This window comes from Columba livia, chromosome 8 (assembly GCF_036013475.1).
Source record: "Columba livia isolate bColLiv1 breed racing homer chromosome 8, bColLiv1.pat.W.v2, whole genome shotgun sequence".
In the NCBI taxonomy this organism is placed as follows: domain Eukaryota; kingdom Metazoa; phylum Chordata; class Aves; order Columbiformes; family Columbidae; genus Columba; species Columba livia.
The window spans coordinates 10,504,194-10,519,712 of record NC_088609.1 but is presented as its reverse complement, the minus strand read 5'-3'; the positions used below and the strand labels follow the sequence as shown (position 1 = coordinate 10,519,712).

The 15,519-nt window shown below is 46.8% G+C and overlaps 1 protein-coding gene across 17 annotated transcripts in view; it reads left to right on the top strand.

Moving 5' to 3' along the window:
• The window catches only part of LEPR (leptin receptor), a 36,718-nt gene extending 30,710 nt beyond the window's left edge, over positions 1–6,008 (top strand). For 7 of the 17 annotated variants that reach the window (XM_065071974.1, XM_065071971.1, XM_065071973.1 and 4 more), the window contains one exon: positions 1,905–4,183. In XM_065071974.1, coding sequence (XP_064928046.1) covers positions 1,905–2,711 — 807 coding nt within the window. In that variant the 3' untranslated portion in view covers positions 2,712–4,183. Of the gene's footprint in view, positions 1–230; positions 1,552–1,904 lie in introns of those variants that run through there. The other 10 variants (XM_065071983.1, XM_065071982.1, XM_065071980.1 and 7 more) reach the window with 3 other exon arrangements.
• Positions 6,009–15,519: the final 9,511 nt, after the last annotated feature.

Here is a 15,519-nt window from a genome sequence, read left to right as displayed (position 1 = left end):
TTCTTTGCTGGGTGAACTGTCTCCCCATTCGGCCTGTGAGTCAGGAGCCGGGATGTGACGAGCTGTGACAAATTAGAGCAGGTAATCACTGAGACAATAACCTAAATTCAGGCCTGTTATTGCTAAAAGAAACAGCATCTAATGGCAGAAGATTTTTCAGGTATTTAGTTTGCATTCCCAGTGAAGGTTTCATTTCTCATCTTTTATTTTATCTCATTTCATTTCAACAGAGAATGGACATTCTATGAAGTCTAATCATGGTCTTTGCCCACTGAACCACCGGGCTCTCAGGCTGCCTATACAGAATTGTTAGAAGATTTTTCTATTTATATTCAAAAGACAGGAAGCACAGATACAATACAATGCCGATTTATATAAATATCATGAATCCTGGAAGTAGCTCTGTCAAAAGTCTAAAGTGCTCTCACAAAAATGAGGCACAATGCCATATTACAGATGAAACATGGTTTGTTACTTGTGCAGGCAGAAGCACTTTAGATTTGGTGGTTATAACTTTTATTTCCTGCCCTGGGGAAGCAGAGACATCAAACTGGGTTGGGTTTATCCTGAGTGTGAGATCTGCCCAGTTGTTGACTTCACTTGAAAGTGTGGTGCTTTTTCTTTTTTCTAATTGAGTATTTGCTCTAATGACAAGCTAGCCTGCGAGTTTCCGCTCACTCCAGGCACATCAAAGGGATCAAATCTCTTATTTCCACAAGCACTTGGTTGTCCCGTTATGGTCCTTTGAACTCTTTGCATACAGTTGGCCGCAGCAGCCACTCAGAATGCAGAAACTGGGCGTCTGTTGTGCATTACTGGTTTTATTTTCTGTTTGCTTGCTCGCGTTTTCCTGAAGATGCCGATGTGCACGCTATTTATATGACTTAATTTGTCATCATTTAAACATGCGGCCACATCAGTGCAGACGCCTGAATAATCTTTAACATTAGATTGTTAAATCCCAGCCTGATGTGTCCGTGTCCTGGGAAGGGCTGAGCTCTTCAAACAGCTGCTAATTGCAGGAAATGCCATCAGTGGCTCTGCCAGGTGAGGGCCCAGGCCTTACTAGTCTAGACTAAAGTTGTAGCCTAAGATATGCAAGTTAGTGCATGCTTTCTATAATTGGACACTAGTCTAAGTATTTTGACATGTTCCAAGTTGTATTGGCAGCTTTCTTGCTGTAAAATATGGTTTGTTAATATACACAAAATCTGTTTTTATCTATTTGTTTTGTCTTTAATTCATTAGGAAATTTATGTTTTCGAGTGGGTTTTTTTCCTTTGCAGCCAGGAGTTCAGTTTTACTGTCACTTCACGCTATTGTATATTTTACATTGTAGTAGACCACACATTTCCCCCAAATCCCTGTGGGTTTCTCGTACTACAACTCAAGCACACAGCTGGGAAGGCTCTAAAAATACTGTGGAAAGCTGAATTTGCCTCTAAATAATATAATCCTAGCAGGGAAAGTTACTTGAGTTGACATGTAAATGATGAAGTTTATTGTTTGTACAATCTAAATAAAAAGCCAAGGATGCCTAAGGGTATAAGACCTTTGTCTTGCGAAGTGCTTGTGTGTGTGTTTAGCAATATGTGCATGGTAATTAATGCTGAAATTAACGGGATCATTCAGCTGCTTCGGTTTCACCTGAAATTCACAATTGCTGTCTCTTGACTGAGTGCCGAGCACTTCACAGACCATCGCTTTGCAGCGCTTGCACACAACCAGCTTCTTGCTTTATTGTCTTGTCCCTCAACCTTTACCTACAGACAAACATAAAGAGGATTGTCAGCTCTCTACCCCTACTTAGGGGGTTTTGTCTGTGATTCTTAAAATCAGTAGCTTCATACTGAATTAAATCTCTTAAATAACCAATGAGTATTAAAATATATCTTTTCTTCTAGCCTGAAACTTTTGAGCATCTTTTTATCAAGCACCCTGAAGCAATGTCATTTGAGCCTCTTCTTCTGGAACCAGAAATTGTACTGGAGGACATCAGCGTCACTAAAGCCTTGAAAAAAGAAGACACGCAAGATTTTTTGGTAATTGATCCGATGTTCACAAAAATTCAAGACCCTGAGCATGACTCCGCTTGTTCCAGCAGCCACTTCAATAGCAGCAGCTTCTCCGAGGGCTCCCAGGATCACCAACTCAGCGCGGAAACAACAAGGCAGTCCGATATTAAATACGCTGCTGTGATGAGTAACTCCCGATCAGGTGGGCTTTATGAACAGAAAACGAATTTACGAAGTTGCTTCATAGCTGAAGATCCCTCAGTTCCAGGCACCTGCTCGGGCGGCTCCTGGGAGGTGGGAAACGGGACATTCCTCGCGTTTCCAGACCCGCCCAGCAAGACTCTGTCCCTTTCCATTATTTCTTCGGAGGGGTTTTCAGAGCCTTCAGATCATGACGACGCTTTCGCAGACGGAGACAGTCCTGAGCGGAGCCTGTATTATCTGGGGGTAACATCCTTGGAAAACAGAGAAAATGACATTTTTTTAACAGAAAGCTCTGGGGTGATGTGTCAGTTCGATCCAACTGATCTACTCAAGGATGGGGGGTTTCTTCAGCATCCGCCGCCTGATTTAAACGCGTTTCTCCAGAGCAGCCTGAAGTACAAAGCCGTTGTGCCTTACGTGCCGCAGTTCCAGATGGCGGCTGTCAAGGTGCAGGAGCCCACAGAGAAAAACTCGGAACTCATCACACCGTGATTTGATGCTCTTAATGTTTTTTTAGGTGTTGATAAGTTCCCATTTTTCCTGACTTCTTTCAGGAGCGTTCCTGGTTTGAAACTGAGGTCTGTATTTGAGTGCCAGGATTTTAGTAGGAAGAAATTCTGCTTCTTGACCTAATTTTCAAATGTGAGTCCTTCCTCTGGAGATTTGATTGTGTTTGAGTCAGCGTCTGGTGCCAAATTACCTCGTGTTGATGCTTGTTGGGTCTGAGCACCCCATGAAGAACCACACTTGAACTTGGTGTCAGCCAGCCCCGTGTTATCCCCAGGGACCCACACGCATGTTCCTGCTGTTGAGGAGTAAAGAATCTCTTCAAATACGTCAACAAACTGCGCTGGAAGAGCTTGTTCTTGGTTTAGGGTTTGTTTGCAGACCCTAAGAGCAAGATCGAAAGGAGTGACCTCATGTGTGGATTGAAATATATACATCTGTGGTGTATTTTTGGGGGGAAAAGCTGGAATGTGTTATTTCACTGGGAATATTTTGCAATATTGAGTTGACCTGGATGCGGTGCAGCCACTGGGTGCTCAGTCAACGGGTTATTGTCCATCGATGGTAAATGGATGCACTGTACAAGCACAAGTTGAGACTCTTTTTTTCTCCAAAATCCTGATGTCCCCAGGGAACGGCAGCTGCAACACCCGATTTCAAGCATTGAAAGGGAGGCCCTGACTGGTGGTGACAAACTTGCGGCTGCTGTTATGGGGCCTCTTCTAAAGTCAATTGAAAATATTCATCAGTAGCATTGAAGAGCTGTAAGAGAATTGGGAGGTCAGACGTGCTGAACATCATCTGTATCCATGGAGAAAACAGTCCCTGAAAAGTGACGGTTCCAATGCCTGAACGGTGCTGTGAGAATCAAAATTCTCCTGGCTGCATTAATTGTGGGGTGTTATGTGGGTAAAACAACGTACTTGCAGGTAAAACATACTTGTTTTTGTTGTGGAACATGAGATTCTAGTACAAATGGTACTGCCCTAAAACTAATGTCTCTTTCAAGCTATTTTGTGGGATAAGCAGGTAAAGAAGACGACACTTATTTGCAAGCCAGATGTATTTTTTCTACTTTATAGTTAGTAAATATTTTTGTCTACATGCCTTTTCAAAGAACTATTTTGAGGAGCCAAGAAAGATGAATATATTGTGTATTCCAAAGCTAAATTTATGTAAAACTTATATAGACAACTAAAAACAAAAGGGCAAAACCCAGCAACAATAGTAAATTAAAGGAGTGTGGAAACACGTTAATATTAGGGATAAATCCTATGTAGCAAAAGGGACCAAAGCAAATGTTTATCTGCACTTTGATTTTAAGACAAGCTTTAAAAAACCCCCAAATATTCCCTTTTCTCAAACAAGCTGCTAACCTGGATCTTGCTGGGGGGGTGTCTGTTTAAGAATGTTGAATATGACACTAATCTAATGTACTCGTTCCAAAAATATTATGGATGGCAGGGGGAATTAAAACATGTTTTGTGTTCGTAACCGAAACTCCTTGTCACTTGGAAATGTGGCTGGAGGCTGCAGGGCCAACCCTGGAGGTTCCTGTAGGGTTCTAGGAGTAAAGCTGGGATTAGCACCTGGGTGAATCCTAAACCTGGAATTCATCTGAAAACAGATGGCGGGTTCTGCCTTTCTCGGTGGTTTGTGCCCCAGATCCATCAGCCCCTGGACACTGAGGGCTGAGGATGTGGATGTGCTGCCCCACATCGATCTGTTGCATCTGAAGATCATCCTAAGAAAGGAAAAGCTCACGTTGATTTTACTGTACCAAGTGTGCAGCCTGGGCGTGCTGTGACACCAGCAGCTGTGCTGGGGGGTTGCTGTGTTCAAAAAGCAGCGCAGAACGTTGGCCCTTGCTGGAATTCGCTGGATATCCCAATACTGGCACCCCTGGGAGTCCAGCCCGTCCCCCCGTGTCCTCCCTGCTGTCCCGACTGCGGATTTTTCCCAATGGCCAGAGCAAGTGGTGCTGCTTGGAAAAACAAATCGATGGGGTGTTTACAAAAAACCCTGCTGTGAATGTAAGAAATACTGCACATGCGAGCTCATCTGCTTCAGCAAAAGATTTTAACTCCTGTAGAACCAAGCAGTTAAATCCCTTAATGTTGGTGTCCCTTTCCTGCAGCAGTCTACACACCGGGTTTCCAGTCCCCAAGTTCGTGACAGTGCAGGTGAGCCCAGGTCCCGACTCAGGGTGACGGGCAGGACGCAGATGTGCGAGTTTATTTGATAAACACTTCCTCAAACTGGCATTTCCAGCCGTACCACATGGACATTCAGTCCCACCCGTCACCTTCGCTCTTGTGTAAAGCCAAAACCTGCATATCCTGAGTCCCCTTGGCCCTGGAGAGAGGAGATTAGGAGCCGGGATCAGTTACCAGGTGCTTTTCTCCCCATTATTTTTTCCCCTCAACTTCAGGTCAGTTTGTTAGTTTAACAAAACCGAGCACATGAGCTAACGGTGTTCCACACGTGGTGACGGTGATGTCCTCCTCTCGCAGGGAAGCCAATGCACTTTATGCAGGAGTAAAATCTCATTTTCTTGTTTCTGGCTGAGACTTGAGGCTCAATTCCCGCCCGATGGACCGAGGACACGCTCCACCTGCAGCCACAAGTTCTGCTGGAGCCAGTCTGAGTCTGAGCATTGATTTTTAAGAGCAGATGCGTTATTATTGTTAAGTACACAGGTTCTGTTCGCTCCTGAAAGTGAAGCTGTTAATGCTTCCCCATAAATTACCTCTGCTACTAGTGACTCAGTGTTAATTCCCAGTGAAGTCAGGCATTTTGCAGAGCGATGGGGTTTTTGCTATGGCCCCGTGCCCACCAGGAAAGGCCTTTGTGATTTAAACTGGACAAGCAATTAGGAGGAACCACACGCAGCTTCTGAAGTACATATTAAGCCTTAATGTTAAGACCTTGCAAATTAATTTTGAAGAGTGTTCGGGAGTATAGCTCATTTATCTAAGAAAATGAATCAATTGTGTCATTATTCCTTTTACGCATCCCTTCTAGCTGCAGTCCGTGAAGATTGTCATTCTGTCATTGAGCCGTTGGTCTGTGCAGCTGGCCTTGGCTTTGACAGTTTGCAGTAAAACGGGCTTTGGGTTCCTTTTCCCCTTTCATAAACTGGGAAGTTATTTTTCTTTATGTGGCTTTCACTTCTGGAGCATTTACGTAATGGCTTCCCACTGATGAGAGTGCAACCTGAAGCGCCGCTTTGTACAGTGTCAGATTTGCAATTATTTTTGTGAATAAAATGTTTATTGCTGATGGTGCCCTTGAACGGGTGTTTGTTTGGTGTAGTGAGCTCAGAGCCAGCCCTGTCCCCCAGGATTTCCCACTGATCAGCTCCAGCACTGACCTGGTGGTTTGGTTTTTCTTTAATTGGGAAAATCTTTAGTTTCACTTCGCAGTTCACTGGAACTGGACCTTGAAGACAGCAGAGTTGCTGTGGAACACGGGACGTTTCTGTGGGTTGGCTCTTGAAGTGGAACGCGTTGTCCTGCAGAGCTCGCAGGAGCTGGGGCAGGTGTCCCCGCTTTCCCTGGGATCATCTTCAGGGTCTTTTCCAACCTGAATGAGTCTCTTGTTCTATGATCTGGCTCATGTCTTGTACACACACACCTGTTCCTCTGTTTCTGCGCTGGTAGGCACAGGTCTAACTGATTTAAAGAGCAGATTTCTTACCCCTGTCCCTGCCCAAATCCCTCTGTCTGCGGGGCTGGCACAGCACATGTCACCCGCTCGCTGTCTGCTCCCTGCCCCCAGTGAAATATTCAACCCCAAGTTGTCTGTTATTTTGTTATTTCTGCAGTCGCAGAGTTCGGGTTGATTTGGGACAGAAAAATTAAGAAGAAATTAAAACAATGTGTGCTGGGAGGAGTATTCGTTTTTGGAGGATTCAATCCAATGTATTCAAAGGTTGCCTGTAATAAATACTACAGTGTGACGGACTTCTGGAGTGTGTTTTTATAGGTGTTTGATTTTTTTGAGTAATAATATTCCACACAAATATTGGGGGTTTATTATCCTACTTTATTATGGTTTTACTCAGTAAACCACCACTATCGCTGATTTTATCCCTGTGACAAGCGCAGGGAGATGCCGACGTGACAGGGCACGGCCGGAGCAGGTGGCTCTGGAGCCCGTGTCGCATTTCCCGGGGCACAAGCACTGTCTCTGTAAATGCACCATCATCTTCTGCCTTTTGCAGTTTATATTTAGAAGCCCCGCAGGTGGAAGGTGCTGAAGCGGGTGATCGCTGCCCTCGGGCACGTTTCCATCCCCTGGCAAGTCGGGCAGATCAGCCTGCGGGTGCCCGCGGGGGCCAAGCTGCTGAGCGCAAGCGGCTTTCTGTACCTCCTTTCGGCACACAATATGTGCTTTGTTTCCTCGATTTCTCTTTGCTGGGATGTCGTCCACCAAGCCTGCACGTCCCCTCTCCCAGCACAGAGCACCCAGCCCGTGGCACGCAGAGGGGCTGCTGGCAGGGAGATGCGGTGTGAAGCGGAGGAGAAACGTCCCCTGTGTGCCCGCAGCCGTGCTGCCCCAGCCGAGCCGCCACTGTCACACACCTGCTCTGTATTTTGTGGGTTGCTGACAGCTGGGGGTTGAGGGGACCCCCCCCCACCTCGCCGAGCATCCCTCATCTCTCTGCGACACGGGAGCTGAGGTTCTGTTGCTGCTGCCAGCACGATTGGTTCTGTCCGGTGAGATCTCAGTGTGCTGACGCCATGTTCTAGGATAATAACACAAAACTACTTTTATGTAATAAAATTGCCAGCCACATAGGACACTCCAGTACAGGGCAGACACGGAGCTGCTGGAGAGGGGCCAGAGGAGCCACAGAAATGATCCGAGGCTGGAACAGTTCTGCTGGGAGGACAGGCTGAGAGAGTTGGGGTGTTCAGCTGGAGAACAGAAGCCCCAGAGAGGCCTTATTGTGACCTTCCCATACTAAAAATGTTCCAATAAGAAAGATGGGGACAGACTTTTGTGCAGGGCCTGTTGCGATAGGACAAGGGGTGGTGGTTTCAAACTAAAGGAGGGAGATTCATGCTGGACATGAGCTTCAAATAGTTATCGAGACTGTGATTTTTCTGTGGATATTCCAATTTATGTGGTTCCTATTGCAGAAAAAGTAATTAAAATGCAAGCTTCTGGTGTGAAGTTCTGGAAGAGGTGGGATCCCATTCCTTCTGCTGGGAAAAGCAACAGGAGTTAATTTTGAATGAAATCCATTGGCCCCGGTGTGCATTCAGATTTCTATCTGCCGTGCAACAACAAAGCACTGAGATTTCAGCCCCGACCCGCTGGCCAGATGCTGCAGGTCACAAGAGGCGGTGGCAGCGTGTGGCTGTGACAACGGAGCCCTGGCTGCTGGCACCCGACCCCATCAAAACCAACACCACCCCCAAAATAATTACCCTTCCAAAAGAGCCAAACTGGAAACACGCAGCACACTCGTGGATGGAAAATTGTTTCGTTTTGGCAGGTGTCGTTCTGCTCACTAATTATCCTAAACAAAAAAAAAAAAAGGGAATTGTCTGTGTGAGACTCTAATTAATTAGTCCCCATCAGGAGCTTCTGATGCAAGAGCTGTCACCAGCAAAGCAGGGACAGGCACAGAGAAACGCTCACCAGGAGATCTGAAAATCAGTCTTGATGGCTTAGGAGATAACGCAGCGTCCTGCTGTTACGGAACGGACGGAAAAACCAACAGTGGAGGGAGGTGGAGGGAAGGGGAGCCTGGGGGGCTTTTAATGTCATTGAAAAGCTGTGGACAGGGAGGTGTCTGGGCTGTGAGGAGCCGTGTGAGAGAAAGGTCATGGCAAAGCCACCTCCGTCTGCGTTTCAGCTCTAATTAGAGGATCTGGTTTTGCTTTTCATGCCACCAGCCATGGCAGCTCCTCTTTGCATAGACCTAGATGGCTCCTTTCCGGATGCAAATGAAGCATTTCCCTGAAAATCCCCTTTGAAACATCAAGTTATGTCTTTGAACCTGAGCACAGCATTAAGGAGTCCTAAGCGCAGTGCTAAGGGAAGACACCAAACGCAAAACTTTCCAGTGCTACTTCTACAAAGCTGAGAAACTCATTTAAATATTGAAACCAATGGCTTGTCAGCTGCGTCACGTCATGAAGAAGAGTGGATGTGATGGGAAAGCCAAGGAACAGACTCACTCAGTTCTCCCAAATCGAAGCTGGCAAGACAGTGCGGGGAGTCTCACCCAGAGGTGGGCAGGAGACACAGCGCAGGCTGGAACTTGTGCTGGAAACAAACACTCGGAGACTGATTTCAAGCTCCAAATGATGATTCAAGATCTGGGCCAGAAGAGTCTGGCAGCAAAATCATTATTTAGTCTTCTGCCTGCCTGATGTCAAGCGCGAGCTGCAGAGCCCTGGTCTGTTTTGCCGCACAGCTTGTCATCCCTCTGCTCCTGTTGTGTGAAAACAGCAGCTGAAGAGCCGCGCAGCTCCTCACCAAACGGGACCGACCCCATCCCCAGCGCGGGGACCCGGGAGGGCTCTGGGTCCCTCCCTGCCCCGTCCGCACGCCCCGGGAACTTCTGCTGGAGCAAGAGGAAAGGTTGATACAGACAGATTTCTTCCTACAGCTCTAGTATGAAGGATGTTTGCTGGCCTTTTGTTTTTGATTCACAGGATCTTGAAACGCACTCTGAAAATACGTTTTATTTGCTTCTTGTCTTATAACTGTGGGTCCCTTTTGCTCTTTTTCCCACCAGTTGCATATGAAAACAGATGTCGAATGAGAAGCCCTGTCCTTATCACCCTACAATGACTGACGTCCCGTTTCCTACCTGGGGATTGCCCTCTAAACCACGTGGAGCTGAAGCAGCGGCTTCTCTGTTATTGCGTTAGCGAGGTTAAAGCTGCATGGGATCTAAATTCAGCAGAGCTGAAGACACATTTCACTGCAAGTGCTGCTTTGTGACACCTTGGCGGTGCTGCCCGGAACACGACGTGGAGACAGCGCCCAGAACCACGAGCCAGGCCAGTGTCAGCCAAAAAGGGCCAAATGCCAGCCAAAACCGAGCTCTTCACAGCCCACCTGGCTGTCATGGGCAAAGGAAGGGAAAATGCTGCTTTGATGATGATTCAGGTAGCGTGGGATTGGAAGAACAGATTTTTGCCCCACATTTTCTAAGGACGTTCAGCATCCTTCGCTAAAACCCTCTGTCCTGCTCGCTCCACCGTGAGCACCCATAAACCAGCTGGCCCTGAATTTAGCACCCCACTTTATAAAAATATAGAATACAATTTGGGAAAATATAGGGGCGGTCTTCAGAGAGCAAGTATTGCCACTGTTGCCAGGGATGTCAGCAAAACAAATCATTAGAACTGAGTTTCATACACAGCACTCACATCGCAACCTGGATCTTATCTTGTCTGCCATTAAATGGTCAGAGATGGGCCGACACTCATCGCTCTCAACAGCTGCTGTTTATTTCATCTTGTTTTCCTGGCTCAGTTATTGTCAGGCTAAAACATAGAAGGTTTTCCTCTAGTTTTAAAAATTTGCTCTGCTTTTTGTAGGTAGGATGTGGTATATGAGATACAGTGGAACTTTTCTTGCCAATCTGAGATCCTTTGTCACACTCCAAAAACTGCACAGGATTAGGCGCTAAAGTCTAAATGGCTACTGCTTTGGTACGTTTTTAGAGAGCCGATGGTAATTAGCTGAGCTTAGTAAATTAATTGTTTTGTAAAATGGGTTATGTTAGTGGAGTTGTACCCTGACTGAATTAGACACACTCTTTGGATGTGATTTTCTAAGTCTAGTGAAAAACCCAGATGCAAACAAGAAAGCTAAGTCAGGCCTTGTCTTTTTGGGCCTCCTTACGTGGAGGAAAATCACTTCCCTGTGTATTTCCCAGATTAACCCCACGGATCGTGTAGCTGCTGCCGTTGGCCGGTGTTCCCCATAGACCAGGAGCACTAGTCCGGGTTTGCTCACTGTGCTGACGCAGAGCAGCCCCCAAGAGAAAATCAGGAACAATTTCTTCCCCAAAGGGCTGTCGGGCATTGGAACAGGCTGCCCAGGGCAGTGGTGGAGTCACCATCCCTGGAGGGGTTGAACAGATGTGGAGATGAGGTTCTCAGGGACATGGGTCAGCGACAGGGGTGGGTGAACAGTTGGACTGGATGGTCTTGAGGGTCTTTTCCAACCAAAATGATGCTGTGATTCTAAGAAAAGGTGCCTGGGCTGCAAGAGTTGCCACCGCTGTGCGAAAACCGCGTGTCCCCACTGTCCCTGTGCTGTGGGTTATTGAGGACATGGGGTGCTTGTGTGTGAGGTGCAGCTCACCTGCTCTGCACCCTGGATTTGTGAGTTTGTGTGTGCACACGGGCAACAGCACTGAAACCTCGGACCGCAGGCCCAGACGGAGATGAGCTGTGGAAAAGGAGTGAGGAAAAACACCTTGTAAAGAAGGTCGGATGATGTTAATGATATTAATAGCGACGGGCGCTGGCAGTCTGCATCCAGCCAGAGGACACGGGTTACAGCAGATGGCTCCGACTGTTCTGTGCCCTGTTTGTGTAGTATAACGGCCTGGAAAAGGAAAAGCAGGAGGGTGGCTCAACTCAACAAAAGATGACGATTCCTAAGGGGAACGATGCCATCAGTCAAGATGAACAACTGGGAAAAGGGACGAGAAGTCTGAGAGCGCTAGGAGCTGGGATACAGGGATGTGTTTATCCCGTTACTGAAATCATCTCAGGAAAAACACTGCAATGCACACATTGTGGCCTGTAACACGCAGTTTGGAGGCACTGTTCGTCAGGGCTGATCAAAACACCGAGAGCTGCAGCAAAGACGTGCAAAGTGCAGGGACTGTCACCCAGACACCTTACGGACTGTCACGACAAAGTGTCACAGGCCGCTTCACAGACATTTCTCTAGACCCAGACTTGTAGATCGAGCCTAGAAAGAGGAGGACAAAGTCTGTAGAAGCGCCTGTTTCATTACGTGCAGCGGTGCGAAAGGTGGGATGAGACTGAGTGACCCCGATGTGGCTCTTATTGTTTCTCCTGGTAGCAAACAAGAGAAAATCCCTTTGCCTGGCACCTGGGAGAAGTGCTGACCAGCCTCACCTGGGGCCTCCACCCACACCCACTGCCCTGGGGCTCTATTTAAGCTCAGTCCAGGGCCCTTAGTGCTGGCTTGGGCTGTTCTAGGGGGGTGTTTGTCTGTGATTCTACTGTAGCTGTCCAGGGCTGCTCTTGGTCCCAGCCTAGGGGCTGGCTTAACCTCAGGCCTATCTCATTGCTGCAGACCTGCCCAACAAGCGCTAGGTTGTGTCTTCCCTCTGTTTCAATCACTGGACCTGACCTGGCCAGTGTTCCCCTGCTCCCAGAACCTTGGGATGGAGGCCTGGAGACCTGCCTGGAGCGGTGAGACAGTCATGTTAAAACAAAGCAGGGATGAATCTCACAAAATGTAATAGCTGGAGGGTGGGTTTTTTTGATTGCTTAAAATGATTTTTCCTAAGCAGCTGGAAGGAAGCTGTATGCAAAATGCATGATTCAGATGAGCGTATATGCAGTTTGGGTTGGTGATTTGCAAATATCCTGCCAGAAAAACTACTTTGTGAACCGAATCATGAAATTCTGGAGGTGGGAAGGGACCTCTGGAGATTGTCTATTCCAACCCTGGCACAGCAGGGTCAGCCAGGGTAGGACTGTGGCCACTGGGGCTTTGACAATTGAACAAGCTTAAGGTATCATTTGCAAAAGCGTCGTTTTCCTCTGTGGAGAATGGGTTGTGCAAGAATCGTCACTTCGGATTTCCACAATTGATGTGGGAAGAGAAAATCCCACTGAGATAATGGGTTGAAACTGCACTGGAATCTGTGGTTGTAACTATCTGTTAAGGATAAATTATTTTAAAGCTGTTCTGCATAGCAGTATTGAGCCTTTGCTATTTGTTTCAAAGTACACCTATTTTTCTGTTCCATGTGAAATGTTAATGTTTAATTAGAGTAAGTGGCTGGATTACTGGCACTTTGAGATCAACCCCTTCCCAACAGATAAAGAACGACAGCTTTTCTGTTAGGGCCTAATTGTATCTGTTATATATATATCACTTGTGATCAGATCCATTAATTAGGTGGAATTTTAGCTGGTTCCTTCATATAACACAAGGACCTTCCCGCCTTAGCTGTTATGCAAGACAAGAGCTGAAAATTATTGTCAGCGGCTATTTTTTCCACAGAATTCGTCAACATCCAGCCAACAGGCCAGCCCTCCCTCCTACAGTTTTATAAACCGGGCTGGATGCATCGACGCTCGGGTTTTCGGCTGCCAGCCAGCGAGTCCTCACCGGGAGGAACAGAATGATTCTCCGGCAGGTTCCTGTGCGAGCGCCAGCTGTGACCCTGGGCACCGCGCTCCGCTCCCCGCCCCGGCCCGCGGAGATTTGGGTATTCAGATATTCCTAAAAGGCCGGGTCGGATGAATCAGCTCCGTGTCTGACGGTCTCATCACCTGCTCCCGGCTGGCAGAGGGGGATGAGAGCAGTGACGGGCACGTACCGAGCCGCGTGTGCAACCCGGGAGAAGCCACAGCAATGCCAGCCAAGCGACATAAGCTTCTTCCTTTTTTTTTTTTTTTTTTAAAAATGCTTTGCCTGAAAGAAACAGTCTTGTCCTTCCTGCTAAAACCCTTTGTGCTTGTCAGAAAAGCTGCTGAACCTTGAACTGAGTTGATGAGAACAACCCAGCTTTTCCAAAACGGCACACAAAATAACCCGCCTTCCTGCTGATATCTTGTTCTGCTCTGTTATGTATATTTTACAGGGCATCTGGTGCTTCCCAGGTAACGTTTGGGATGGTGCCTCAGGGCTAAGAATTCCCCCCATGCCCAGTCTCCCCTAGAGTCCAGTTTATAGAGAAAAATGGGAATTCGAGCCATCTCAGCCTCACATCCTGCTGGAATGTTACTTCAGCACTGAAACACTGTCTTTAACCAAAATATTCTGGGTTTCAAACTTATGCCAGAAGGAGGAATCATCCACAGCATTACCCTCATGGATTTCAGGGTCTGACCAAATGTTTCATGCTGCCAGTGCTTCCCATCTCCTGACATCCTGACGGCGGCACCCGCACGCTGCTTTGTAAGGGAGAAACTCCCGTGGTTGCGTCCTGCCCTTGGCTTTGCTTTAGGGCTGCACGGAAGGAGGCTAAGTTTAAAAACTCCATTGCATGTTTAGAAGATTTCTAAATTAATAAAATGAGTTTCAATGGCTTAGTAAGCTACTGCCCTTTTCATAGGGGAAGCCGGTCTGTGGGGTGGTGGGGCTGCCTGGATTGCCCTGTTTATCTGCTTACATGCACAATTTGGGAATCAATAGCAATATCCGCATCCATTTGTGAGAGTGAGAAGACTGATTAACAGTCTCCCAAATGAACCTTTGAAGGGGTGGGAAGTGCATCTTTTGCAGCACAAATAACTTGTGTGCATTTCTCACAAATGGGTTTCTAATAATACCACCAGGCAGCTAAGGGGGATGGAGTGCCTGCCCTGCACCTTGTCCCTCTTTGCTCTGTCTGTCTTCTTTTGGCTCTTGAAAGCAAAAGCAACAATTCTTCTACTTGTGGTATTAAATGTGGAGGGTAAATTTAATTGCCTGATCACAGGAGCACAGACAGAATCTGTTATACCCCATTTAATGCCCTTCTACTTGAGATATAGATGAGCTTCTTCAGTTATTTCAGCTGTAGTGGGAGGACAGAGATGGGAGCACAAACATTCATTAATTCTGCCCAATGGATTAATTCATTGATCTCTTACAGTATTCAGGGTGTTTCTTTCCTTCCTCCATTTCCATACTGTCCTGTCAGTCTCCTAGCAGTCTGCAGCTTTCACCTGAATTCCTTTTTCTGGTACCAAGACCTCTATGGAAGAGGAGAGATGATTAAGCCATTTGGGTTTGAACTGAGGGCACAGAGCAAAGATGACAACTGGGGGAGGTACTGGCTGTCTTCTCTGCTTGGTGTCAGCAGGACCGAGAGATCTCCTCCTGATCCTCTCTGAAAACAACAAACCCAGAAAATTGTGCAAAATATCACAAAATAGGAACCATCTTTTCAGTGGAAGTTCTGGGCTCTGCAGCCTGTTGGGGATGTGGTGGAGGGTGCAGGAACCACGAGAACCGAGAAACCTGACAGTGATGTCCCTCATGGTGCAACCCCAACTAGCTAAGCAGCGAAGAAGAGACTGGGGAGGGAGGTAATTTCATATTACAGATGGAAAAATGTTCCTTTTTCTTTTGGCAGTGGAGTAAGGGCTGTGTTTCCCGTCACTTCCCCTTATTTTTAGCATCACTAATACCAGCTATCCTCATTCGAAACGCATTTGCTTTCACTCCCTTTCTATTTTAACAGGAAACATATCTTCTTTTTACTGTTTTGACAGTACCTCACTGAAGCCATTTATTCTATTCCATACAAGCTCTCCTACCACATTTATCGCCAAAGGTTCTGAGTGTATTAAGCAAAATGACTAACATTTGCCAGGTTGTTTTTTTTCCTCTCTTTTCCTCAGGAAAAAAATATGGATGCAATAGTGTCCTATTTTGGTAAGTGGGACTTTTCCAAATCCTCTCTCACATTGCTCTGTTTTTTTGGTAGCAGGGAAAGCAAAGCCCAAGAAATGTACTCCTCACATGGAGCAATAATTGGTGACACATTTGTTAATGGTCTTTACTTCTTGGTTCATTCCATGTCCTGAGACAATTCTGCTTTTTGGCTGCAAAGCTG